The 26,954-nt window shown below is 42.3% G+C and overlaps 1 protein-coding gene across 1 annotated transcript in view; it reads right to left on the minus strand.

The window, feature by feature from the left end:
• Positions 1-4,684: 4,684 nt before the first annotated feature.
• The window catches only part of LOC121282641 (tetraspanin-18-like), a 144,494-nt gene continuing 122,224 nt past the window's right edge, over positions 4,685-26,954 (minus strand). The window contains exons 3-9 of the mRNA XM_041196459.1: positions 22,321-22,421; positions 21,778-21,972; positions 18,410-18,484; positions 18,218-18,316; positions 15,390-15,563; positions 14,561-14,644; positions 4,685-7,372 (exon numbers count right to left, since the gene is read on the minus strand). Coding sequence (XP_041052393.1) covers positions 7,325-7,372; positions 14,561-14,644; positions 15,390-15,563; positions 18,218-18,316; positions 18,410-18,484; positions 21,778-21,972; positions 22,321-22,380 — 735 coding nt within the window. The 5' untranslated portion in view covers positions 22,381-22,421 and the 3' untranslated portion in view covers positions 4,685-7,324. The remainder of the gene's footprint in view (positions 7,373-14,560; positions 14,645-15,389; positions 15,564-18,217; positions 18,317-18,409; positions 18,485-21,777; positions 21,973-22,320; positions 22,422-26,954) is intronic.

Consider the following 26,954-nt stretch of genomic DNA (forward strand, 5'->3'; position numbering starts at 1 on the left):
GGATGGCGGAAAGGCGTCATGAGCCACCTTCTGAGGGGATAGCCCTTGTCACCCAGCAGCCATCCATCAAGCCGGGCCAGATCACTGAAGAGCCCCGGCACCTAGGAGTGTCTGAGGATGTAGGCGTTGTGGGAGCTGCCTGGGTACCTTGCACAGACTTGTAGAATCTGCATCCTGTGATCACACACTATCTGCACATTCATGGAGTGGAAGCCCTTCCTGTTGACGAAGGCACTGGACTCACCTGCTGGCACCTTGATGGCCACATGTGTACAGTCTATTGCACCCTGGATGCGGGCGAAGCCTCTGACTCGCTATGTCTGGCTTGCTTGTCTTCATCCAACGGAAGTGTTTGAAGGTCAATGCATGCCTGAACAGAGTGTCTGTGACCTGCTTGACACAAGTATGGACAGCTGATTGGGAGACACCACAAAGATCACCCACCGAGCCTTGGAAGGAGCCAGAGGCATAGAAGTTGAAGGCAGCTGTGACCTTCAGAGCCATTGGCATGGGGTGTCCACCCACACAGTTATGAGAGATGTCAGGCCCAATCATCTGACAGATATAGTTGACTGTCTCCCTTGATAGTCGGAGCCTCCTTCGACAGTGCACCTGAGTCATATTGAGGTAGCTGCTTCTCCATCTGTATACCCTGGCAGCAGGATAGTGGCGTCCTTTGCGGCCCCTTCCACCTTGGACAACTTCTTGGCCCAGCGCCCCTTGTGCTTGTACCTGTCCTCCCAAAGGTGGCTCCCCTGGAAGCTGTTTGTGCACCCCTGGCCTCCTCCTCCTTATTCTAGCTCTCCCTTCCTCCTCAGAGGGGCTGCCTCCAGTGGACATTCTAAACTGCAGTCGATCACACAGGCAAGTTTAAAAAACTTTCTGCAATAAATATTCACAGGCCAGATTAACTCCACTGAGCCCTCTTATCCCATCCATGGATGAGTTTTATTAAAAAATTGCTTATCCGCCTGCCTGTTGCGCCTGTGCGCCGAGCCGAAGATCACATGGGCACCTGAAAATCAGCATCGATTGCCGAGTTAAGGGCCTTAACTAGCCCTTTAGTTAATGGCGGCACGCGTCGCACTTCATCGCACGCCCACCCAGCGAAATATCGTGATGGCACACGGTGACATTGGGACGCTCGCCCGGCGTCAGCGCGCATCATTTTACATGCTGACGTGTGGGACCTGCCCCCCAACACGTCACTCTGAAAATTCTGCCCATTGGCCCTGAAAATCCTAAAGATACTTCCAAGGGAGCATACCATTGGAGCGGGTGGGAACTGCACAGGAAGTGGAAATTAAAACACTTTGGGATGTCCTGAGGTGGAAGTCTTTCTTTTCAGTTCACACAAGTGCCTGGAGAAACTATAGAGGCAGGAGGCTGCCACTGAGAAAGAATAAGATCAGATTGTTTTTCACAAAAGGCAAAGGGAGAAATTTTACAGCCGCATCATGGCAGTGGCGGGTCAGGTAAATGTGGTGAGCCCTTCAAAAATCCATTGACTTCGGTGGGACCAGAATACGCCGCCGGTGGGAGCGGCCATAAAATTCCGCCCAATTAATATTTTTTATTCACAAGAATTTGGTTTAAGTGCAAGATGATCTCCTGTTAACCTCCACATAACTGTGCATGATGATTGATTCTTGTGAAGCTGTAAGAGCCCTGGTATCTCAGCTAATTATATGCCAAAGAGCTAGATAATTGCTAAACCCCAGCACCCATCCTACCCATCACCTCATGAATTAAACTGATGGGGGTGTGTTACAGTTAACTCAGGGAGTCCGAGTTGCTGTGGCAACATGCACTTTTATTCGCATGTATTCTGGAGTTATGCATAGTGATGGTAGAGTCTCCAACATTCTTTCCATCACATGGCTGATCAGGAATCTCTCCTGCTTTCACCACCAGCCTTTGGAAGGATTTGCAGGTTGATACTCAAAATGTTTGGCCATGTTATGAACGTGCCTTCCTTCACCATCAAGTTCTGGAGTGGGAATCAAATCCAAAGCTTCTGGTTCAGAGGCAGGGACTCTACCCATCACACCACAACACCTCCATGAATCTGAGTAGGGGGATGCAAATAAGGCTCCAGAGTTAAGATCATGCAGGCAACAATCTCATGTTATCCACTTCAACCTCCACGCACACCCTGATTACTGCCCCGACTTAAAATCTGCCTATAGAAGGATAGGATTTGTCATGTTTCATAAATTTGATTGAGAGTTTGAAGAAATGCCTGACTATATAAATAAGATTAGGTAGGATAAATGATTTTTCAGGTGTCTAATAAGCAGTGTGTTACAACAAAACCCCAGCAGGAATCCGTGCCCCTGAAGTCCGGTTGTCATGGTGACAGTGTCCCTTTAATGTCTAAGGAAGCAGGTGGAGAGGATGAAAGCTAATGACACTGCAAATCCAAAGATGGAGCAGGTGAAGAAAATGTTTTCATTTCACAGAGTACTGACTCTTGTTCTGCTATCTTAACTTCATGCCACTACCAGCACCTTCTTTAATCTTTAACACCACCATTAACACTCCTTTTACCCTGTGTCCATGGCGTCTTTGTCAAAATCTCCTGACCTCCCACCTTTCCCTGATCTTCTATTTTGCTCTACCTATTCCATCCCCTCTTAAACAGTATAAAATACATCCCATTTCTACCTCTCTTCAGCTCTGAAGAAGAGTCATATGGACTCGAAACATTAACTCTGTTTCTCTCTCCACAGATTCTGCCAGACCTGCTGAATTTTTCCAGCATTTTCTGATTTTATTTCAGATTTCCAGCATCCGCAGTATTTTGCTTTTATTCACCCAACAAATTTGTTTGTGCACCTTGTGGTCACTCTTTCCCCAGAGCAATTTAATTATCATCACGCCTCAAGTTCTCCGGCCAATCAGGAGGGCAGGGGGATGATACACATAACCAAGCAATGAAAGATATATATTTAAAGAGACTCCAGTAGGACTCACAGTAGTGATTGCTATATATAATCAAGTGGAAAAGAACAATGACCTGCAACATGGAGGGAAGACATGGAAAGGCTGCTATCCAGTTAACAGACTTGTCCCTGGAGGTGATGACTAATGCAGTGTGCGCACAGAGAGAAGTCTTCTTCCATGAGGATGGCAGGACATGGCTAGCCAGCCTCCCCAAACGGGCATGGCTGCAAGTTGCAGAGGCTGTCAGTAGCCAACGTGCAGTGCCCAGGACCTGGATCCAGTGCTGGAAAAGGTTTAATGACATCACAAGACCCAGGAAGGTGAGCGCCCTGGAACTTTCAGCTGGCAGCCATGACTCACTCACACCCCTAGCATTCTCCTGCACAGCACTCCTCTGACTGACGCACCTTGCTGTCACATATATCCCTTTTTCTCCAGCCTCCTCCTGAAATCTCCATCTCAAGAGACAACACTCACTTTTGCGCTCAGCCTATTACCCTCCTGAACCCATTCCTCACAGTGACCCTCCTCAAATGGTTGCCCTACATCCTCAGCAATTAATTCAATTCCCACATTCCTAATTCTCTACCTTCTCTCATTGCAGGAGAATAGAGCCCCCAACTCTAGGGAGAGGCAAGGAACCACGGGTGGGTCTGCAGCCTTAGTTATCCTGACCGTGATGGAGGACAAAGCCCAGTGGCCGTGGTGGTGTTGGTGGTGAAGGGTGTTGTGGTGGGACGTATTGTGGCCCAGAGACCTGGTGAGAGCATTAGATATTATGCTGCCATGGGGTACTTAACCGTCACTCATGGTATGGTTATCAGGGTAAGGACAGGATTCCCCCGAAGATTGAATGACCTTCTGGCATTCTCTGTCAAAGCACATGATTCTGTGCAAACTTGGTTGGTTACCAGATGTCTGGAGCCTGTGAAACTATTTCCCACCAAGGTACGGACTTGTGACCAGTTGAGGGGGGGTAGGGGGGTTGTCGAGGTGGGCGGGGGCATGGGAACTTCTTAAATGTGACCCTGTTCAACTCACTATTGAAAATAAAGATTGCTTCGTATTAAAATAAAGTGGGATTACTATCTGTGTCATTCTTTTTTTCAATCTTAAATCTCACTCCTTGTCACTTCCCTGCTCTGATAACTCTGAGTGCAAACACAAAGTTCTGCTTTCACCAAATCCAATTCCTATTGCATGAAATACAGTCACACTGGACAGCTTCAATAAATACGGGTACTAATAATCGAGGGATCATTTTTTTAGGTCAATTATACTACACAGTTTGTGTTGCCCAAAGCAGTTGTGCTTGAAGTTGCCCAAATCAAGTTCAGAGATTTCAGCATGGCTTTGACTCCATGCCGATTGCAGTATAACCAGGCCCAGGAACTTTTTTAACCAGCTTAATGGAAATAAAATGTCATGAGTAACATTACAGTTTAATTGACATTTAGGTGCACACACGGAGCTCCATACTCCCCCAGGCCAGACAACATTCAGGATCTGTGAAAGAACGATTAAAAGGATGTGGAAACAGGATGGAATAGGACTGTTTGGCCTCATGGGAGGTGAATGCAGAAAGGACTGATTGGGCTGAATCACCATTTCTTATGTTGTAACTTGTATTTGTGGGAACAGAGAATCTTTACAGATTATTTCAGGCCTTGAGTCCATCCCCTGTCTTCATGGAATTTTCTTTGCCTTCCAAAGGCTGCAGAATAATATTACACTATAATTTTACTTAAACTTTATCTGTTCGCCAGATTTATTGAATAGTAATACAACCAGTGAATTTCAGCAGTAATTTATTTTTACAATTGTTGGTAACCTTAGTTAGCATCTGGATAGTAAAGTATAATAGCTTGCAATTGCAGTGTGAAATGGTGATTTAAGTTATTTCCTTATGTAATGGTTCAATTCTTTTCTTAAGATTCCAGACCCACCGATTAAAAACGACAGGCCCGTAAATACATTCAAACCAATAACAAAAACTTAATGAATTGAATAACTGATATTAAAAGAAGTTGTTGATCAGAAACATATTTGAATAAATCACGCAGGATGTTTGTATTTGAAGTGAATGATTTTGCTTCTATTTTTGCCAAATACTAAACAAGAACCTAATGTTTACAAGTAATGTGTCAAATTAGGCAGGCACATGATTTATATGAATTCAGCTAGTGGTTCCTCTTATGTATCATTGCAGAAGCCACCAGCATGTTAAATCTTAGAGCGAGCTGATTCTTTTATGTTACTGTTCATTCAAAATAGATTGATTACTCTTCTTGTCAAATACTTCCAGGTAGCAGTCTGAAATCTGCCTTTTCCTGGTTCCAACCTATATCCCCTTATCCTACTGCCACAAGTTAGTTTGTGGTTTTTGGGAGTTATACCACGAGTAAGGTAATCTGGAGAATTTTATAGAAATAATCACATCACAGATAAAAATAAAGGAGGGCAAGGCAAAGTCAAAGTGGCTAAATAGTAATGTTAAGAACTAATCAAATTGCAGCAGAAATATTTTAACAGGTGCTAGGTAAACAACTGCCAAATGAATGAGATGTCATTCTGGCTCAGTTGAGGGCACCAAAATTTGTTGTCAAATTGCCATTAGATCAATGGAAATGAAGGTTGTGACTAACTGTTGCTTTAATAGCAAGGCAAAGGGCCACTACAGGATTCTGCAGGATCAGTTTGGTTTGAGTCCCAAGATATGGCTGAGTTTATAAATTGTTGCTTTGCATTAGTCTCCACTATTGAAGATGGTGCTGAGCCAGTGCTGTTACGTAGAGATGTTGCTAAAATATAAAACGTGGAAGTGAGTGTAGAAATAGTTCTGAAACAACCCAGGCTGCTGACCCCAATGGTATTCACTCTAATGTGCTTGAAAATTTGGGGTTTGTATTATATGTGTATTGGTTTATTTATTTAACACCTCCAATAGTTCCAATAGACTGGGGTCATGTCAATATTTAAAAAGGGCAGTAAGTCAGAATCAAGACATTATAGGGCAAATCAGTGATAGGCAAGTTGCTATATGAGAAAAAATGCATTGTAGCATGTTCTGTAAGTTTGTGAAAGTCCAGTTGATAATCTTGGTATCAGATACCCAAGTCTCCTCGCTCTGGTGTGTAGGTCATAAGAAAATACTGGGGTAAGAATTCTAAAAGAACGTTGATGACTTCACTAGAAATAATAATAAGAAAAATTTCACAAACCCCCTCCTGATGTTGACGACAGTAAGCAGTGAAATCCTTAACTCGTTATGGCCCAGATATTTTAGATATTTTTCAAAGTGTTCAATATTTAGAGGGCTTTCCAGCCTTGGGAACATTGCATAATAAATAGTATCAAAATGTATTTAAAAATATGTTGCCCTCTGCTGCTGCTTTTATATACTCTGCACAAAAGTTATAGTTTCATGTGTGTGCAAACCAATACAACAGAAAGAACCAGTGCACGACTAAATAATAGAATATCACCCTCCATTAACACTGAAAAATAAATCTCAATGGAAAACACACAGTTTCCACAGTGTCAGCAAGAAACATACATACAAGGGTTGTTGCTGTTTGTTACTGCCATGATAATGCACTGCCCTGCAGAGGGATGGAGCACAGGACTTTTAGCAAGTTTCTTTTCCCAGCAGGCAAGTTTACGTGAGGAAGTCGCCAAGCTGATTTCCCAATGGGAGGTGGAGGAAGGGTGTGGGTACTGTTGTCTGGGAACTGAAGTGTACAAGGCGACCCATGTAACTCCTGCCTTTTTCACAACCACTTTAAAAGCACAAGGTTGGGGAGCTGGTCATCTGTTTGGGGAGAGGGAGAGAGCGGGGGCGAGGGGGGTGGTTGGGGGAGGGTAATAAGTTGCAAAGTGAAAGGGAATAATAAATTAAAAGGGCAGCTATAAAAAGATGTACACAATAGACTTTCAGCTTTAAGGTCAAAAATACAACTGAGATATTACAAATATTCAATAAGAAGAAATACGAATATTCATATTACAATCCTTATCTATTAGACTGTAATATAATTAGCTCAACATTACATTGGTAACTCACTACACAGCCATTTAATAATGGGCAGTAACACTGTTAAAATGTTAAGTAGCGCATTCTTAACATGACTAAAATAAAGATTATAATTGTGTGGACAGAATATAAAAAGGCTTGGATTATTCTTTTTCTTCGTTAATGTTTGCTTCATTCCTTTTCAAACCCAATTTCATGTGCTATTTGAACGCAGGCTCAGTAAACCACTGCTGGCTACGCACATCCGCCAGTCATTGTGCAGCATATGTTTCTGCTGTCTGTTTCTTTCTCTCTTTGTTCAATAGTGACTGAGGCATTGTTCCTTCCACCTGACATTGGTCATTACTAGTTATAAGTCCGGTACACAAAGATAGTGAAAGCCATAGCACCAAGCTGCAAAGGTAAAGTAAACAGGTTATGCTCTACAAAGTAACACAAAGTTTTGTCTGAGTTCGTAGAATCATTGAATAATACAATACAGAAGGGAGGCCATTTGGCCTATCGTGCGTGTGCCAGCTCTTTGAAAAAGCTATTCAATTGGTTCCACTCGCCTGACCTTTCCCCTTAGCCCTGAAATTTTTTTCTCTTCAAGCACTTATCTGAAAGCTATTACTGGATCAGGTTCCATCACCCTTTCAGGCAATGGATTTCAGATCACAACTCCCTGTAGAAAAATGACCTAATTTCCCCACTGGTTCTGTAGCCAATTACCTTAAATTTATGTACTCTGCTTCCCGCCTCTTCTGCACTATTGAACATTTCCCACACATTTCTTCCCAGACTGAAAGGGAATGTACAGTTTTTGGTGCATATCAGGAAGTAAAATGGGAATTGGAGAAAAGCATCTTCCATCACGGGATCTAACTGGACTCAATCAGATGTAGCTGCAGATCTAAATATGAATTGATAACATTAAATTTCCCAGAGATTATGATGTTTGAGTTTATTCTTAGGCTTTTCCTTCCATTTTTCTCTTTCCAGGGAGTAATTTGATTCTGGCTTTTTAAATGTACTGACAGTTTTGCTAATGCTAAATGGATGAGATCAGATCAGCTGCCCATTGCACATCTCCTGATTCTACTTTTCATCCATGGGCAGAGATCCACGGATCCAACATTGCCTGTTTCACACTATTGGCCAAAGCCAAAAGCTATCTTCATGTGTTTGTCCTTTCCCTCCTTCAAAGGTGAACTGCCAACAGGAAAAGCCACTTGAGGCAAACAAGTGCAGCTTTGCATACCTGGGTGTTGGGTCAGTGGGGGAGTTTAAAGCGTTAATCTTATTCTTGCAACATCTAGTCCAGTCTGTAATTAGCAGTAATTGGAAAGCACTGTGTAAGTAGGCTAAATTTCTTTCTTTCTTCCAGCCTGAGAGAGCTGAGTAGTTAATTAGTTATCTGGTTTCTCTAGCTCCAGTTCAGTTTAGTTTAAATTCAGGGTTCTTTGGTGGAACTAAAGCAAATAAGTGCAGCTTTGGAACTGAGTGCATACCTGAGAGTTTAGTGAATGGAGGAGGTCAGTGAGGAGGGGAAGGAGGTGTTCCTTTCCTTTTGCATTTTCAACCTTTTTCACCCTGTAGGAGTTGGTTCTTACTCCACTACAAAGAAAGGACCTAGCTGTTTGATGAGTATCTTGTAAGTGGTTATGGTCTATTCCAGTCCTAATGTTTAAAATAGTATATGAACTGGTGGTAAAGTTAATAAAGTATATAAAAATGAAAATAAATAAGTAAATAATATAATTAAGTAATCAATTAAAACACATTAAGGATGGCAGGACAGGAGATGTGTCAAGGCAGCAGCATGTGGGAGACCCTGGATGCCAGTGTGATCCAGGGCAAACACGTCTGCAGCAAGTGTTTGTGGCTCAAGGAACTTCATCTCAGAGTCATTGAGCTGGAGGCTGAGCTGTAGACACTGTGATCAGGGAGGGGCAAAGTTACCTGGGATGTTTTGTACCAGGAGGCAGTAACACCACTTATGACAAGCTCTTCTGATTTGGTCAATGGTCAGGGACAGGAGGGTGTGACTGTGAATGAGGCAGGTAAGGGGACAAGGGTCATGAATGCAGGAGTGTCAGCCTCTAAAATTATCCAATAGGTTTAAGGTTCTCTTAGCTTGTTTGGATGAGAGCAGAGCTGCAGGGTGAATGAGCAAACAGACCGTGGCACTGTGGTACAAGAAGCCATTCAGTGGGGGGAGCAGAAAGGAATGTAGAGGTATTAGGGGATAGTATAGTGAGGAGGATTGACACTGTTCTCACAGCAAAGATTGAGAGTCCAGATGGCTGTGTTACCTGCCCAGTGCCTGGGTTCAGGACATCTGCTCAGGGCTGAAGAGGAACTTGCAGAAAGAGGGGGAGAATTCAGTTGTTGTGATCCATTTAGGTATCAGCAACATAGGCAGAACTAGGAAAGAGGTTCTGCATAGCGAGTATGAGGAGCTAGGCACTAAATTAAAAAGCAGAACCTCAAAAGTAATAATCAGAGCCATGTACAAATTGGAATACTGTGCATAAAATTAGAGAGATGAATACATGGTTCAAAGTCTGCTGTCAGAGAAGTGGGTTCCGGTTCATGGGGCATTAGAACCAGTACTGGGGAAAGTACTGCGATGCTCTACACCTGAATTTTCCTGAGACCAGTCTTCTAGTTAGCCATATCGCTAGGGAAGTAGAGAGGGTTTAAACTTTTTAGTAGGGGCAAGGGATCAAATTTGGGAAGATGTGGTAAATCAAAGGGTAGAGGAAAGACAAAAGAGAAAGTATTAATGAGGGAAATGAAAAACGGGCCATGACAGGAAGGGACAGAGTACAGGGAGTACAAATCTAAGAGCAAATTAGCAGATAATGCTAGAGGTTACAAAAATAAGAAAAGGACAAAACTAAAGGCTCTGTGTTTGAATGTATGCAGCATTCAAAACAAAACAATGAACTACGAGCGCAAATAGAAATAAATAAATACACTCTGATAGCCCATTACAGAGACATGGCTGCAAGATGACATAGATTGTGACCTGACATTTAGGAAGGACGGGAAGCTAGGAAAAGATGGAGGGGTGACTCTGTTGATTAATGACATTAGAGAGGGATGACTTAAATTCAGGAAACCAGGGGGTAGAAACGTTTGGGTTGAGATAAGGAAAGGCAAAGGCAAGAGTTATTTGTGGGAGTGGTGCACAGACCCCCTAACAGTAACCATACAGTAGGACAGGGTATGAAGGAAGAAATAATGGCAACTTGTCAGAAAGGTACAGCAATAATTATGGGTATTTTAACCTGCATATAGATGGGAAAATCAGATGGGCAAAGGCAGCTTTGATGAGGAATTCATCAAATGTTTTTGGGAAAGTTTCTTAGAACAGCACACCCTGACGCCAACCAGAGAGCAGGATATACTAGACCTGGTATTATGCAATGAGATAGGATTAATTAGTGATCTCATAGTGAAGGTACCCCTAGGTAGCAATCATAAGATTGAATTTTACATTAGTTTGAAGGACAGAAGAGTGGGTCCAAGACTAGTATTTTAAACTTAAATAAGGGCAATTAAGAGGGCATGGAAGCAGAGCTAGCTAAAGTGCACTGGAAAATTAGTTAAAGGGATAGGTCAATAGAGATGCAGTGGCAGGCATTTTTTTTAATTCATTCATGGGATGTGGGCTTCACTGATTGGGCCAGCATTTATTGCTCATCCCTAGTTGTCCTTGAGAAGGTGGTGGTGAACTGCAACCATATGGTCTGGGTATATCCACAGTGCTGTTAGGGAGGGACTTCCAGTGACAGTGAAGGAACGGTGAAATATTTCCAAGTCAGGATGGTGAGTGAGTTGGAGGGGAACTTATAGGTGATGGTTTTCCCATCTATCTGCTGCCCTTGTCCTTCTAGTGGTTGTGGGTTTGGAAGAAGCTGTCAAAGGAGCCTTGGTGAATTCCTGCAGTGCATCTTATAAATGGTGCACACTGCTGCTACTGTGCGTCGGTGGTGGAGGAAGTGAATGTTTGTGGATGTGGTGCCAATCAAGCAGGCTGCTTTGTCCTGGATGGTGTCAAGCTTCTTGAGTGTTGTGGGAGCTGCACTCATCCAGGCAAGTGGGGAGTATTCCATCACATTCCAGACTTGTGCCTTGTAGATAGAGAACAGGCTTTGGGGAGATAGGAGGTGGGTTACTTGTCGCATGATTCCTAGCCTCTGACCTGCTCTTGTAGATACAGTATTTATAAGGCTAATCCAGTTCAGTTTCTGGTCAATGGTAATCCCCAGGATGTTGATAGTGGAGGATTCAGTGATGGTAATGCCATTGAAAATCAAGGGGCAAAGGGTTCAATTCTCTCTTGAAAGAGATGGTCATTGCCTGGCACTTGTGAGGTGCGAATGTTACTTGCCACTTGTCAGCCCAAGCCTGGATATTGTCCAGGTCTTGCTGCATTTAGACATAGACTGCTTCAATATTTGAGGAGTCACAAATGGTGTTGAACATTGTACAATCATCAGCGAACATCCCCACTTCTGACCTTATGATGGAAGGAAGGTCATTAATGAAGCAGGTGAAGATGGTTGGGTCGAGGACACTAACCTGAGGAACTCCTGCAGTGATGTCCTGGGGATATTTCAGAATACACAGAAGAGATACATTCCAATGAGAAAGAAAAATTCTAAGGGGAGGACCCACATTCCGTGGTTAATGAAAAAATTAAAGATAGAGTCAAACATAAAAGCATATAATTATACACGATGGGTGGCATATCAGAAGATTGGACAGAATATAAAAAATAGCAAAGTATGAGCAAACAATTGTGTCATGAAAGTATAATAATTTTCATAATATTTTTCTGGTTTATTGTGAGGTAGGTTTACGGGGGTAAGTATAATTGGGTCTGTCTGTGCGTGATTTAATTATATTTGTAGTCAAGTAGACTGCAATTTTAAATCATCAAAAGAAACTAGGTGCTTAACATGCTAATGAGTAAACATGGATGCTGGCTTAGCATGTAATATGTAAAGAGAATTTGCATTTTTAGATAAATTAACGGATATTTGGATTTCAAAGGGATCTTAGTTTGTTTACAAGTAGGCAGATAAGCAAGGCTAAGGAATGTATTTATTTTTCCCAAAGGTTACTGATAATATATTGGCAACATTAAAGCTTTATGTTATGAGGAAGATACTGTTTCAAAGACATATGGAACAATAGGATTTAATATTAAAAAGAGAGAAATGTATATAAAGGAAAATTAAAGGTTATGTGTCAGAAGGCCATGTAAGATCTAACAGGAGTGTGTGAAATGGCCTTAATGAAACCTCCAGCATTTGTGCATAAGTTTGCTATCTATTGAAGCTGAAGCTGGAGAAGATAAATTTGGAATTCTACTGTCCAGGGTATTGTGTTAGTTTGCTGAGTTTGTTTTAAACCCTTTAGCTATTGCAAGTCAATATCACAGCCTCCTACCGAGAGCTGGATAAAATTTAGGTAGAACAATTTGAGTTCTAGGCACTTATCTATTCAATGCTTTGAGCGACTAATTTGGTAGTTACATATATAAATTTTTCTCCTATCTTCTCCTGAGGACACAAACTCTTGTTGCAGTTTCACAAACATAAGCCACTCTTATGTATCTCTATGAGACTGCTGCAAAAGCTAAACTTACTGTTAAGTAATATGTACCATAGGCTGCATTTTACGGGGAGTGGTTTGGGATGGGGTGCGGATGGCTCACCTCCTCCAGAAGTGTTGCCTTTACCACATATCAGCATGACATCACTCAAAGGGAAATGTGTCATGTGATTCACTTTTAATTTCACTTTCACTTTGAGCAGAGCACGCACAAGCAGCTCTGATGTCACCAAGCTTTAGACCTATGTATAATTATTCTCATGTGCTGAGTCTTAATAAAAGAACCCATTCAATTCCTTATGAGTGAGTAGTGCCTTGTGTCTTGTACAGTAAATAAACCCAAGGTATTATATCATTATAATAACACAACAGGAAGGAAAGACAGCTGGAAGCTGACTCGCTCCATGCAAGCCAACCTGGCAACCATAACGCATTGTGGTCATGCTAAGTTGCCTGACAGTGGGACTTGCACCTCTCACTGGGGAGGAAGTCCTGCTCTTGGGAGCTGCCAGCCAATCGGATTGCCAGGCAGTTCCAGAAGTCCTGGCAGCACCAAGAGCTCAATAATAGGCGCTGCCGGGGCTGTAACCAGTCCCAAGAGGAAGTCACAATGGATCCCGGAGTGAGATAAGTCCGGGCTGTTGGGTGGGGAGGGTCTGGCCAACTTAGGAAGGAGGGTGGTGGGGGAGGAGGACATGGGGGGGTAGGAGAGCAAGCGAGTAGGAAGGAGGGGGTATCACCTTTGGGGGAGTGCCCCTGATACGCAAAGTGTGCCCCCACTCAGATAAGTATGTGCCCTTATCTCCCTCCCTCTTCCAAACTTTTCCAAAAAAACAGCCTGCCCATCCCCACCCACCTGCCCATGCCAACCATGTTATGGGGTGGGCAGTGTATTATCAGGGTCACTTGGCTTGGTAACAGGCCCAATTAACCCTTAAGTATTTTTATAAACATGGTGGGCAGTCTGCCGATTTCAGCACCCATCCACCTACCATGTTATGGGGATGAGGTGAGGTGTGGGTGGAAAGTGATGGGATGGGTACCTGTCCTATTTTGGGTGCCTTCCCAATGAAAACATGCCCAGTAGGGCCATGTAAAATCCAGTCCCATATTTGTTCAGACAAAATTGGGAGAAATTTCTCTCCAAAACTTTCCTTCCCTTTTGTACAATTACTTGTTTAAAAAAAATCTTTGTTCAATAAGATCCACATAAAAAATCTGGCTCAGATATGATGGGCTGCATTGTAACTTTCCTATGATTCTAAGATGGTTAACAATGAAATAATCCAGATGAACAGTGATTGCCTTTTGGTTCATTTATACTTTAGCTACTAGTCTCAAACTTGTAAGTGGTTACAAGCTTCCAGTCAGGCAATGCTGTATTTATACTAACTTGCTCAAACCACTACTCTCTGGCCATGCATTTAGACATTTTCACAGATAGTGGGGTAAGAAATGTACAAGTTTAGAGAGCCATAGGAAAGCATTTTTATGCCATAGGGTTTCACAAGAACACCACGGGTGAAGAATTCCTCAGTTCCCATTTGTGGGAGGTTTTGTGGCGCAGTGGGTAGCACCCCTCCCTCTGGACCAGAAGCTCTGGGTTTGATTCCCACTTCAGGACGTGATGGCCATGGGAGGTGTGTTCATAATGTGGCCAGTTTGATTATCAGTCTGTAAATCAAATACGCCTGATGGCAGGTAGTAAACAGCGGGAGCGTTTCCTGGTCAGCCATACTGCAGAAGGCAATGGCAAATCACTGCAGTACTTTGCCAGGCATAATCATGGATCAATCCAATGGAAGTCCTTGGTCACCAACACCCTCTTTGGGCATGGTACCTGGAGGAGTAAGATTTGTAAAAAAGTATGCTTACAGTTTCACTACAAGCAACGAACAGAGCAAATCTTCCCCTTTCCTTTTATTTTATGCAGCTTTTCAAAAGTTTTAATTTGCGTAAAGGTGACCTTACCTCAATTAACAGCACAATTATACTGAATGCTCCAACCAAATGGACATAATTCCGAAAATTCTCCGCAATCATTGAGAAACATCCCTGAAACAATAAACATTAATGAATGCCTTACCTACAAATACTCAACATTGCTATAACCTAAAATTTGGTGGAAGTCTTGAATGCCACATGCACTTCCCATGTATGTTGAGTTGTGATGATCTGGAATACACTGACTGAAAGAGCACTTGAACTAGACTCAGTAGTAACTTTCATGAAGGAACATGATATGTACTTGAATAAGAAAATATTCAGAATATTTGGAGAAGAGCAGAAGAGTGGGTTTAATTGGATATCTCTCCCAAAGGGTTGGCCGGTGCAAGATGGGCCAAATGGCCTCCTTCTGTTCTGAGACTCAGCTTGGAGTCTCATTGGAAGTAATATAGGGACAGAAAAAAACCATTCAGCCGCTTGTGCCTGTTCCATCGTTCCATTAGATCACGTTTGCATGGGCTGCAGCGATTCAAGAAGCTGGCTCACCACCACCATCTCAAGGGCAATTAGGTATGGGCAGCGAATGCAAGTCTTTCCAGTGACACCATATCCAATGAAAGAATAAAATAAATGCCTGATCTGTATCTTAATTCCATATTCCCGCTTTGGTTGTGTAACACCCACGGATCACTGCTTACCTTATTATTACACCTCAAAACTATAAGGGATAAATACACCATATAAATCCTAAAATCTTACTGAGCTACCAGAATGATTTATAATAATCCAACCAACAGTTGATAAGAATTATTGCCCCTTTACAACAAATACTTCATGTAGATTTCCCACTTACCTTGTTGTTTATGCAGTCAGAATTTCCCTGTAAACATCTGTTCTTGTCTATAAAGACAAGAGTTGTGCTGTTCTTCTTACAACATGCTTCAGGTAGCAACATATTGGGAAAGAGTTCATGGAAGGTGGAATTCTGTCCAAAATCACGAGGCCCAATTACACCACAGCAGGAAAACTGAAATGACAAGTCTCCAGCATTACACCTTTGATGCAAATTCCACTTCATTATGAAAGGATTATTAAAAGGTAGGGGAAGCAAGCAAGAAAATTATAGAGCATGTATCATAGGAAGAAAAATGCCAGCACAGGATTCAATGGACTGAATGGTCTGTTTCTCTGTTTGGCCATGCATTATAGCAGAGCAGGGTCTAATTCTATCATCAGCTGACATCCATGTTTCAGTAGTGGGGTGGGGGAGACAGAGTGGGTCACAGAAGACTAACACTGAATCCACTGGAACAGATTTTGCATTGTAGGCAAGCCATTAAACACCCATTTCACATAAAGTACCCAACGGAGGACAACTAAAAAAGAAATAAGGAGGGAGAAGATTAAATATGAGGATAAACTAGCCAGTAATATAAAAGAAGATTTCAAGAGCTTTTTTAGATATATAAAGAGTAAGAGAGAGGCAAAAGTGGATATTGGGCCGTTGGAAAATGACACTGGAGAAGTAGTAGTGGGGAACAAAGAAATGACGGAGGAACTGAATAGGTACTTTGTGTCAGTCTTCACAGTGGAAGGCACAAGTGACATCCCCAAAGTTCAAGAGAGTCGGGGGGCAGAGGTGAGTATGGTGGCCATTACCAAGGAGAAGGTGCTAGGAAAACTGAAAGGTCTGAAGGTGGATAAATCACCTGGACCAGATGGATTACACACCAGAGTTCTGAAGGAGATAACTGAAGAGATAGTGGAGGCGTTAGTGGTGATCTTTCAGGAATCACTGGAGTCAGGGAGGGTCCCAGCGGACTGGAAAATTGCTAATGTAACCCCCCTGTTTAAGAAGGGAGTGAGGCAAAAGACGGGAAATTACAGGCCGATTAGCCTGACCTCAGTCGTTGGTAAGATTTTAGAGTCCATTATTAAGGATGAGATTTCAGAATACTTGGAAGTGCATGGGAAAATCAGGCAAAGTCAGCATGGTTTCGTCAAGAGGAGGTCATGCCTGACAAATCTGTTGGAATTCTTTGAGGAGGTAACGAGCAGGTTAGACAAAGGAGAGCCAATGGATGTTATCTACTTGGACTTCCAGAAGGCCTTTGACAAGGTGCCACACAGGCAGCTGCTCAGTAAGATAAGAGCCCATGGTGTTAGAGGCAAGGTACTAGCATGGATAGAAGATTGGCTTTATGGCAAGAGGCAGAGAATGGGGATAAGGGGGTCCTTCTCAGGATGGCGGCTGGTGACTAGTGGAGTTCCACAGGGGTCAGTGTTGGGACCACAACTTTTCACTTTATACATTAATGATCTAGATGAAGGAACTGAGGGCATCCTGGCTAAGTTTGCAGATGATACAAAGATAGGTGGAGGGACAGGTAGTATTGAGGAGGCGGGGAGGCTGCAGAAGGATTTGGACAGGTTAGGAGAATGGGCAAAGAAGTGGCAGATGGAATACAACATGGGGAAGTGTGAGGTCATGCACTTTGGTAGGAAGAATAGAGGTATAGACTATTTTCTAAATGGGGAGAGAATTCAGAAGTCTGGAGAGCAAAGGGACTTGGGAGTCCTAGTCCAGGATTCTCTTAAGGTTAACTTGCAGGTTGAATCGGTAGTTAGGAAGGCAAATGCAATGCTGGCATTTATTTCAAGAGGACTACAATATAAAAGCAGGGATGTGTTGCTGAGGCTTTATAAGGCTCTGGTCAGACCACATTTAGAATATTGTGAGCAAAGTTGGGCCCCGTATCTCAGGAAGGATGTGCTGGCCCTGGAGAGGGTCCAGAGCAGGTTCACGAGAATGATCCCAGGAATGAAAGGCTTAACATATGAGGAACGTTTGAGGACTCTGGGTCTATACTCGATGGAGTTTAGAAGGATGAGGGAGGATCTGATTAAAACTTACAGAATACTGAAAGGCCTGAATAGAGTGGGGAAGATATTTCAATTAGTAGGAGAGACTAGGATCCGAGGGCACAGCCTCAGAGTAAAGGGAAGACCTTTTAGAACAGAGATGAAGAGAAACTTCTTGAGCCAGAGAGTGGAATCTATGGAATTCATTGCCACAGAAGGCTGTGGAGGCCAGGTCATTGAGTGTATTTAAGACTGAGATATATAGGTTCTTGATTGGTAAGGGGATCAAAGGTTATGGGGAGAAGGGGGAAGAATGGGGTTGAGATACTTATCAGCCATGATTGAATGGCGGAGCAGACTCGATGGGCCGAATGGCCTAATTTCTACTCCTATGTCTTATGGTCTTATGGTACCCAAGGCGGTATGCATTGTGATTATCAACATGGGTGAGCCAACAGGTCAAGTTGGCCTAGATTTAATCCCAGACAATTAGTTGGCCTTGCCTAAGGCAGTCAGTGTGTTAGAACCAGAACTACTGCCCCATAGAAAATGGTTCCTGCTGCAGTGTACTATCCTGTGACCCTACTTAAAGAGCACAAGTGTGGGTGTCAACTGAGGGGAGAAGCAAACTGACTTGTGACGCATCACACGGCCAAAATGCTTGTCAATATTCTCATTTGTGGTGCATTGCACAACCAAGCAGTGTGTTGACACCCACTTGGGTGAGGCATGAGTTGGCAGCTGACGCTTGTGGAACTATAGGCTTATCTGTGTTTCTGGTTGGAGTGGTCCAAGAAGAGAATTTGTTTTAAAACTTACGTCCATCATAATGGCATTCCAGGTTTTTGAAAATGCATCTGTAGAATTGTCTCCTTTATACTTCATCTGCAATTCCTTTAAGAAATAATCTTTTCTTATCTAAATATAAATGACAGTTTCCATGTTTAGCACAGGATAGTTACTTACATATTGCTGGAAAGTAATAGTTTTATTTCTGGCCATTGTATTTACCTGTTTTCTGAAGACCAGAGCAAGGACAGCTGCAACCAGCTCCAGGATGAAAATGATTAGAATCAACAGCAAAAACTGCAAGTAACAGGACACAATCAATTAATCCTCATGTCTTAAACTACTTGCTTGAGTCGCTGTGTGGGAAAAAAATTCCACAGTTTGCCATTTAGAGCAAAGTCATAAATGTACATAAAAATATGCAATTATGATTTTACTGACACTAGAAATATACAATCTGACATTTTAAACAGGAGACATTGCATCTGATGCACAATTACCAGTTTCTGGGGAACATTTTCCCCCCATTGGGTGCCAGTGACCAGCCTTCTGGTTGGTGCCCCCGGTGCCAATTAAGGCCCGCCCAGTGTGACGTCCGCCAGGAAGCGCTATGCATTCCCTGTGCAGAATGGGTGGGGGGGTGGAGGGGGGATTCCCCCAGCCAGGAGTGCGCTCTTTCACGCATGCGCACAAAAGAGCGCACAGATCTCCCTGAGGCAAAGCGCTGTCTCAGGGAGATCGGCTCTGATTCAAAAGTTGACAGAAAGGTAATAAAAAAATTTCCCTGGCATGTCCCCACATGTGACACTGTCACATGAATTAGGACATGTCCATAACTGTTATTTAAACGTTTGATAAACATTTAAAAGCCTTCAAGACACCTCACCCCGCCCGTGGAAGAGGTTTCATGCTTTTTCCGAGGCCCGCCTGGGCTCCCAGCCCGCCCGCCAACCTTAAGGTTAGACAGGCAGGTCCATCAATCAAGCTAATTAATTTTTTAATGACCTTAATAGGCCGTTGACAGTTTGGCGGACACGCAGCCGAATCGACGGCGCGCCCGCCGAACTGAAAGTCTAAATGACATGGGGCAACATCAGGACGCACGCCCGGTGTACTCCCGCATCATCTGACACATCAGCGAGCTGGCCCCGCCCCTCCTCGCCAACTGGAAGAACCTGTTTTTTTTTAAACTATGCCTTCCACGGGCAACTGGCCTTCGATTTTCACAAAGTTGTCAGCTTGTGAGATTCTGAAATTATTTGACGGAAGTTGGAGAAATTCAGTTGTAAACTGACTAACAGTTACTTTGTCACAGCTACCAATTTATTTAAGGGAGGAGTTAAAATCAAATTTGTGAACCTAATCAAATAACAGGTGCAGAACACCAAGTTTAATTTCTATTCAAAAATGTACGATTTGACTTGAGTTTGATGGATTTTAGAACACTCAAGGAAGGGAGCCTTTAAAAAAAATCCTACAATACAGCATGGAATACAGTACTGTGTAAGAGATGCAATAATAATATGGATGAACTGAAATCACCAGCAGGGGATGCTCACGGCCCACTCTCAATGACAAGCTCCATATTTCTGCTTTGTAAAGACAAGTCCTCAAATATGTAACTGCATTAGCTGCATATTTTCAAATTACTCAAGTTTGCCAGTTAGTCAAATTCATTAGATAATACTGGACATTGGATGAAGAGTTGGGAGCCATTGAGAATGCCACCAAAGAAGAGTAGTAGATGAAGAATGTGATAAGAAAGGGTAGTTAAACTTCGTTTGAAAACTTGTTGTTTATTCGAGGAAGGAAAAGGGAAGGGAAAGTAGGGTTAGGGAGCTCCACATATTTGAGGTAGCAGGAATGAATGAACTAAGAATAGGAAAGTTGGAATGAGTCTTCATTCTAGGCGGTGATCATGTTTAGGGATGGCAGATTTGCAATTTTGTTTTAAATAGGCATGAAAGAAAAGTTAAGAGGAAAGATTATCCACACCGGTAAACATCAGAGAGTTTCCCCTTTATATGGAGTTTAGAGACGAGATGCTTTTAGCCTGGGAAATCTTACAAAAGCATGGCGGTCCAATGGAATTCTGTAAAGCTAATGTGGCACAGTTCTTAAAACCATAGGTTGCAGAGGGCCTATTATTATTTACAAATATGCAAATAAAATGGTATTTATATAGCACCTTTCACAACCTCAGGACATAATAACATGCTTCACAGTCAATTAAGTATTTTGAAGACACATTTCACTATTGTAAATGTAGGCTGTCACAGCAGTCATTTTGCAAACAACAATAAAGATAATGGCCAAATAATCTGGTTTAGTGATATTGGCTAAGGGATAAATATTGGGCAGGGCGCCGGAGAGATTTTCAAATAACATCTTTTACATCAAACTGAGAGGGCAGATGGAAGCTTGGTTTAATCTATCATCCAAAAGGTGGTAGCTCCAAAAGAGCAGTGAAGTGTCAGCCTAGATTATGTGCTCAAATATCAGGAGAAGGGCTTAAATCTACAACCTTATAACCCAGATTGTGCTACCCACTGAACCATTCCCCGGGACCATGTCAAAACTTAACAGGAATGCTGGATAGTGTGACAATATTTACATGGACTGAGAGTGTGTTAATATTTTAAGGGTGTCCCTTAGAGTCTATGAATACTTACTAGGGGTCCCTAGGGTTTGTCAATACTTTACAGGGAGCCCCTTGGAATGTGTCAACATTTTATAGGGATCATTGGAAGATTGACAATATTTACTGGGGGTCCCTTGGAGTCTGTCTATAATTTATACGGTTCACTATTTTACAGAAGACCCTAGTTAGTGAAATTTGAAAGCGCAACTTCCAATAATTATCTAGCCATCAAAAAGAATCCCTGTACTTTTAGAGATGGACAAGCTATAAAATCACCACTAGTTTATTCACATTGTTTTGTCCTATTGGATAATGAACAGACATAATCCATGACATAATTATAATTTTTATGTTAAGAATCTGAATTAAGTTTCAACAAAACAATGTTCTTCCATTAAATTTCTGTGTTCTGAGGTAATGAAACATTGGAGATGGGATTTGAAACCAAAGCCAATAGTGAGCCAGTTGATCTCAACAATTTGGCCACTGCTAATAGCCTCAATGCTCCTGGACTAGGAAGGGATGTAGACTAAGAACCTCAGCCATAGGTTCTTGGTCCACATCACCACTCAGTGGGTGCTTGATGGAAAGGTCAAAGAGCCTCAGACAAGGACACCATTGGTTTTGGTTATGATGCTCCAGAGGCCAAACGCTTGCCACTACTCACCGGCTACAAATATGATGAATGACCAGCTGGCCAAGGGATAGGAGGAAAAGGCACCAAAACTTTTCAAATCCAGCACCTTCAAAATGTATGGGGAGAAAGTGTTGCACCTGCTGGTGTTATCCTAATGGGGATATAATATGCATTTGTGCAAGTTATCTCATTGGTTATAAATTTGGGAGTGGGGGCAGGGGAATTAGGGGTCGAATTTTAACCATTCTCACACCTCTGAACATCAATCAAAAATAATCTGAAAGAATGAAGGTTTCAAGTTGCTGTACGTACAGTCATAAGCAGTTGTTTGCTCTCTCGGATGGCTCCCCAGCAACCTAAGAACCCTAGGAAGAAGAGAATTACCCCGACTGACAGGATGATGTAAGCCCCCGTATAGATCAACGGGTTTGCAGTCACAATGTTCTTGAAGCCATTGGGGTTGGTTGTAACCCAAATGCCAACTCCCAGCAGACAAGTACCCCCTGCCTGTAACAGACCATAATAAGATTATTACAGAGAGTTGCTGCCTCCTGCATTGAAATTCATCAAGAATCCTGCAATAATCTCCTCAGCTCCTGGATATTATTTCATAACTGTTTTTAAGATAAAGTACCCTTTATCCCATAATACAATTAAGCCACATTCTAGACTTTAATAAAATTATGTGGTATATATTTGATTAAAGTTATTGAATAACAATGCCCGTTGCCATGGACACAGATTTTAATATTCTTGTAATTACTGATCTCATGAATATTCTGAATTTTCTACCCGAATGCCTGCTTCGTGTAGTCATTCTCATCTGTTCATAAATATGACTAACCAGTTACTTACAAAAATTAAAGTATTGGACAGAAACATGAGGTACTTGATACAGGTCCGAGATTTTTCCATTTGGAATCCAGTCGTTTCAATTGTTTTATACAGCTTTTGGTCTGAAATGACAATTGAAAGAAGGCTGCAGTTTACATGTTGCAATCATTTCATTGCAAATTTAGTTTGGGATACTGTCTTCACATCAGCCATTGAGTGGCTAAATTACCACCAGAGTAAAAAGACTAAACAACTCTTAAGAGTTCGAAAAATGTAGAGCAACTGTCCTTCATTAATTCATGGATTTTAACACAGTTAGGAACACTGATTATTATATACAGGGCTGATAATGTTACAGTTCAGTTGGTTGGTGGCAAAATTCCATAGAAAACATCACAAGGATGACCATTAGTGAATTTAAAGCCCTTTTTAAAGCCCCATGATCCTGGAATTTTCTTCAATTCTAAAGTACTTCCTAAAACAATCTGAAGCTGGGAAATGGCAACCTCTAATTTAGCTTAATACTCCTGAGACATAACAATATAAAGTTTGCACTTATTTATTTCTAAAGCTCTCTATTAATAATGTGGATATGTTAACACTGTAGATGGGGTCCCAAATGTTTCATTCCACTCGAAAAAATGACAAAGCACAAACTTTCCATAATCAGATTTCTTACCAAACAGATATGAAGGGTAATTTATTTGCCATATTAGGATGATTTGGGGGGAGTGCTTCAAAACATGAACTGAACAGCACAGATTGAATAATAATCAGCCTCCTTCATATTGTAACTCTTTTGAGTACAAACACTTTTCCATCTGTTCCTATTCAGATGAAGTTACATTATTTCATATTTTTGCCAATGGTGAGATTTGAACTCTTGATCTTGGGGTTATAAGCCCAGTACCATAACCATTGGGCTATTTAGGCCAAGCATGTAGCAAGATAGTGCATCGCCAAGTGGTTTCAGCTGTGACTCACCAAAAGTGAGTTCCTAATCTCAGTCATAAAGTGAGCAAAGGTACGTAGCAAGAGGCAAGCTGTCTTCCCAGATGGTGCCAAGAGGATCAGTTATGGACATTAATGCTTTTCTTGACCCCCACCCCCCCCCCAAAATTTTGTTCCCTGACCCATGCATGATCCTCCTCATCGCTTCACCCTGGTCCCCTTTTAACTTCCCTGGACTGGTTGGGTTCCACGGTGAAGTCAAAGCAAGTTTCCCACCCCTGCCTCCCATAAAGTGTGAGCAGTTCACCAATGAAATGTCAGTAAGGATTGACCATGGAAATGACTCAGGCACCAGACTGCTTCCGCTGGCTGAGCATTGAGCATGCTCGGCCCGCCTCCCAAACAATGAAAGTGCCCATGTGAAAACCAAACCTGGGATTCACATATTAGGCCAGTTTAACATTCCTAATTCCTTTGTCAAGTTGTTTTCTGGAATTCTTCTGGTCTTCCCATCCTTGCTTGATGCCTCACCACCAAGTTGCTTTAACAATCTTCCTTTGCAAAGACAATAATTAAGTGAAGCCTGGAACATTTGTATTTGTTGGGCTTTTGAGCTACAATCCTAAATATAGCTGTTCTCTTAATTTGTGATTATTGTTCACAGTTAAGTCATACTCAAGAGGATGCCATTCCATACTGTGGGCAGCCCATTACTCCTATGTACCAGCTCACATTGCTGCTGGGGTATGGGTGCTGTCCCAAAAGTGAGCAGATTTTAATAGCATTTTCCTGTACACATAGATAAATTCTGTGATGTTGGAAAGCAGACATTTGTGTTGCAGGTCACAAAGTTCCACTAGATGCTGGGATGACTCTAAAGTTACGCAGCTAGTGAGCTGGAGGATAAACAGGGAAGACATGGGCCAGGATTTTCCATGCCCTCCGGCACCAGCCATGTTCAGTGACATGTGCAGACAATACGACACGATCAGTTTCATAACAGCGTGAAGCCAGTTTGCAATTATCCGCTCAGCCCATCGATGGTGGGCCACATTCCCCGCCATTGGACACCGGGAACCTCATTGTAATATATCAGCATATCATTATAAGGCCTGTCCACCAGAATCGTCTCCCTACCAACTACCAACACCCACCCCCCCCAACCCCGCCCCGCCCCAGGTGGGATCATCCATCCATGTCAGCAGGAAAACACATCGACGTGTTTCACATCAGCACCCAAGCGACGTGTACTTGGTGAGCTGTACTTCACTCGGTTTGCTTACCTTGCTTTGCACTTGCAGTCATCAACGCCAGGCTTCACAGACAGCACCACATCACTTCTAGTGGGGCTCATGGCTGGTCTCTACCTGCCAGGTAGGTGGGTGGCTTCTCAACAGCTGCAGGGCAAGTCCTTGCTTGGGGAAGGGCCTCAGGCAAGGGAAGAGGCTGCAGGACGAAAGCTGTACTGGGGAAGGAGGAGAACCAAGGGTGTGTGTGGGGGACACATGTTGATCTGTACAAGTGACCTCAAGATGGTGAGGGCTGAGGAGGCAGTCTCCAGAGGTGATGAGGCCAGATGGAGATGTGAATGGGTGGTGGCATCCCTTGAGCTGGCAGTGAGTGAGATGCCAATGAATGTGTGATGGGCTTGAGTGTGTGAGTTTAAAGTGATGAGATGGTTGCCATATCCTGGCTGCAGGGATGAGATCACTCATCTGTGCAGCACTGGCAGTGATCACCATTACCATCGTCTACCAAGCTGTAGTAATAAAGTAGCTGCCTCTCCTGCGGCCAGAGCTGGAGTGGAGGACATCACCTCTACAGCTTCCAAAGGACGCTCGAGGGCTGCAGTCTTCTTGCCTTTCGGGTCATGTCTTCTTTGTTGCAATCCTGGGCTGGATGCACTGAGTTTGACTGTACTTTAAATTTGGTGCCTGGCATGATGAAGCAGAGAGGTGACGGACATGGCAGGCGAATCTGAGACTGCCCACCATTGAAATGACGTGTTTCCCGGGAATGAATAAATAATGTGGTGGGTTTGCGATGATACGGCATGAAAACCGGCCATCTCAGCCAACGGGTAAAACATCATTTTACCCACCCGCTACTGCACTTAGTGCAAATCTGGGACAAATCCACCCTTGGTTTATTCATGAAGGCTTCTCAAATCATACCACCATAGTGTTATAATCACTTGCATCTATCCACTGTCATGTTCTTCTAGGTATAAAACCATGTTTTGAATGGAAATTTTAAATATTTGAAACATTACTCTTAGGTAATATAATAATACATTTCTCTGTGAATATAAGTAAAAGGTTGGTGCAACTATAAAATATCGAGTCTTCGTTTTTCACTAAAGCTAAAGTGCTTCTAAAGTGGCTTTAATGTAAATATTTTTCATCCTTAGTGTGGCTGAATTGTAACTATAAAAAGTTTGTGTCATGATATTACAATAATATGAAGGCACCAATCACTCAAAAGGGTTTAGGTAAACATGTTAGTTCATTTATTTAGACTAGGCACATGAGAACAGATATACATGGATAGTGTCACGAAACTATAATAAGTTTCACAATACTATTGTGGGTTATTGTAAAGTAGGTTTATGGGCGCAAGTGGAGATGGTTCTGTCTGTGTAATTTAATTGAATTAGAGTCAGATAGACTGCAAGCTTGAAATTATCAAAAGAAATTAGAGGTAAAAGGCATTTGAATTTTAATGAGTAAACATGGATGAAGCCTTAGCATGTAGGGTGTGAAGGAAATTTATATTTTTAGATATGTGAATGAGTTGTTTGTGTTTCAAAGGGGTGGGAGGATGTTTACAGCTAACAAGATAAATAGGGCAAGGTTATTATGTTTATTTTTCCTAAAGGTACTGACCATATTGGCAACATGAAAGATTTTTTATTATGGGAAAAGCACATTTCCAAAGACATATAGAACAATGGAATTTACAAATTAAAGAGAGTGAAACATATCTAAAGAAGGAAGGAAGGGGGGGGGGCATATCATAACTAGAAGGAGTGTATAAAACAGCCTTGGGGAAACCTCCAGCTATGTTTGCAAAAGTCTGTTGTATCCAGTAACTAAAGTTGGAGAAAAGCCTTTGGAATTCCACTGTCAAATGGGTGCTGTAGTAAATTTGCTGGCTTGCTATTTAAATTTAAAATCTATTTTGGACTGTTGCTTAAAGGGGATGTGTAGCTGGGAGTCAGCTTAAGTCGGAATTTTGCGATTTGTTATAATATTGAGCAATTGTAATCTTATGTATGTGCTTGAAATCTTTTCCTTTGTTAATAAATGTTTTAATTTAGTTTTTAAAATCACTGAAGGTGTTACTGGACCCATTACATCTGAATTCAGTGCCCAAATCTTCACATAATAAATACAAATTGCAAAACTGTTGTGATAACGCAGCCAAGTTTCCTTTATGGATTTGGTCTGCCTGGCACACATCACCTGCCACGTCATAACAATAGAAAGCTTGAAGACATCACCAGCAGGGCACAAAAGCAAAGGTGAAACTAAGACTGGATCGCACGACACACTTCCCTTCTAGTGATATCATGCTGCTATCCCTTAAGGGCATTTTACAATATCACCCTTTAATTTTAAAGATACTTTCCCTCCTTCCAAAGAAGTAGAACTATTTACAATATATGTTCATGTTTAGTTACAATGACATAAGCATATAGAACT

Source organism: Carcharodon carcharias, chromosome 9 (assembly GCF_017639515.1).
Source record: "Carcharodon carcharias isolate sCarCar2 chromosome 9, sCarCar2.pri, whole genome shotgun sequence".
In the NCBI taxonomy this organism is placed as follows: domain Eukaryota; kingdom Metazoa; phylum Chordata; class Chondrichthyes; order Lamniformes; family Lamnidae; genus Carcharodon; species Carcharodon carcharias.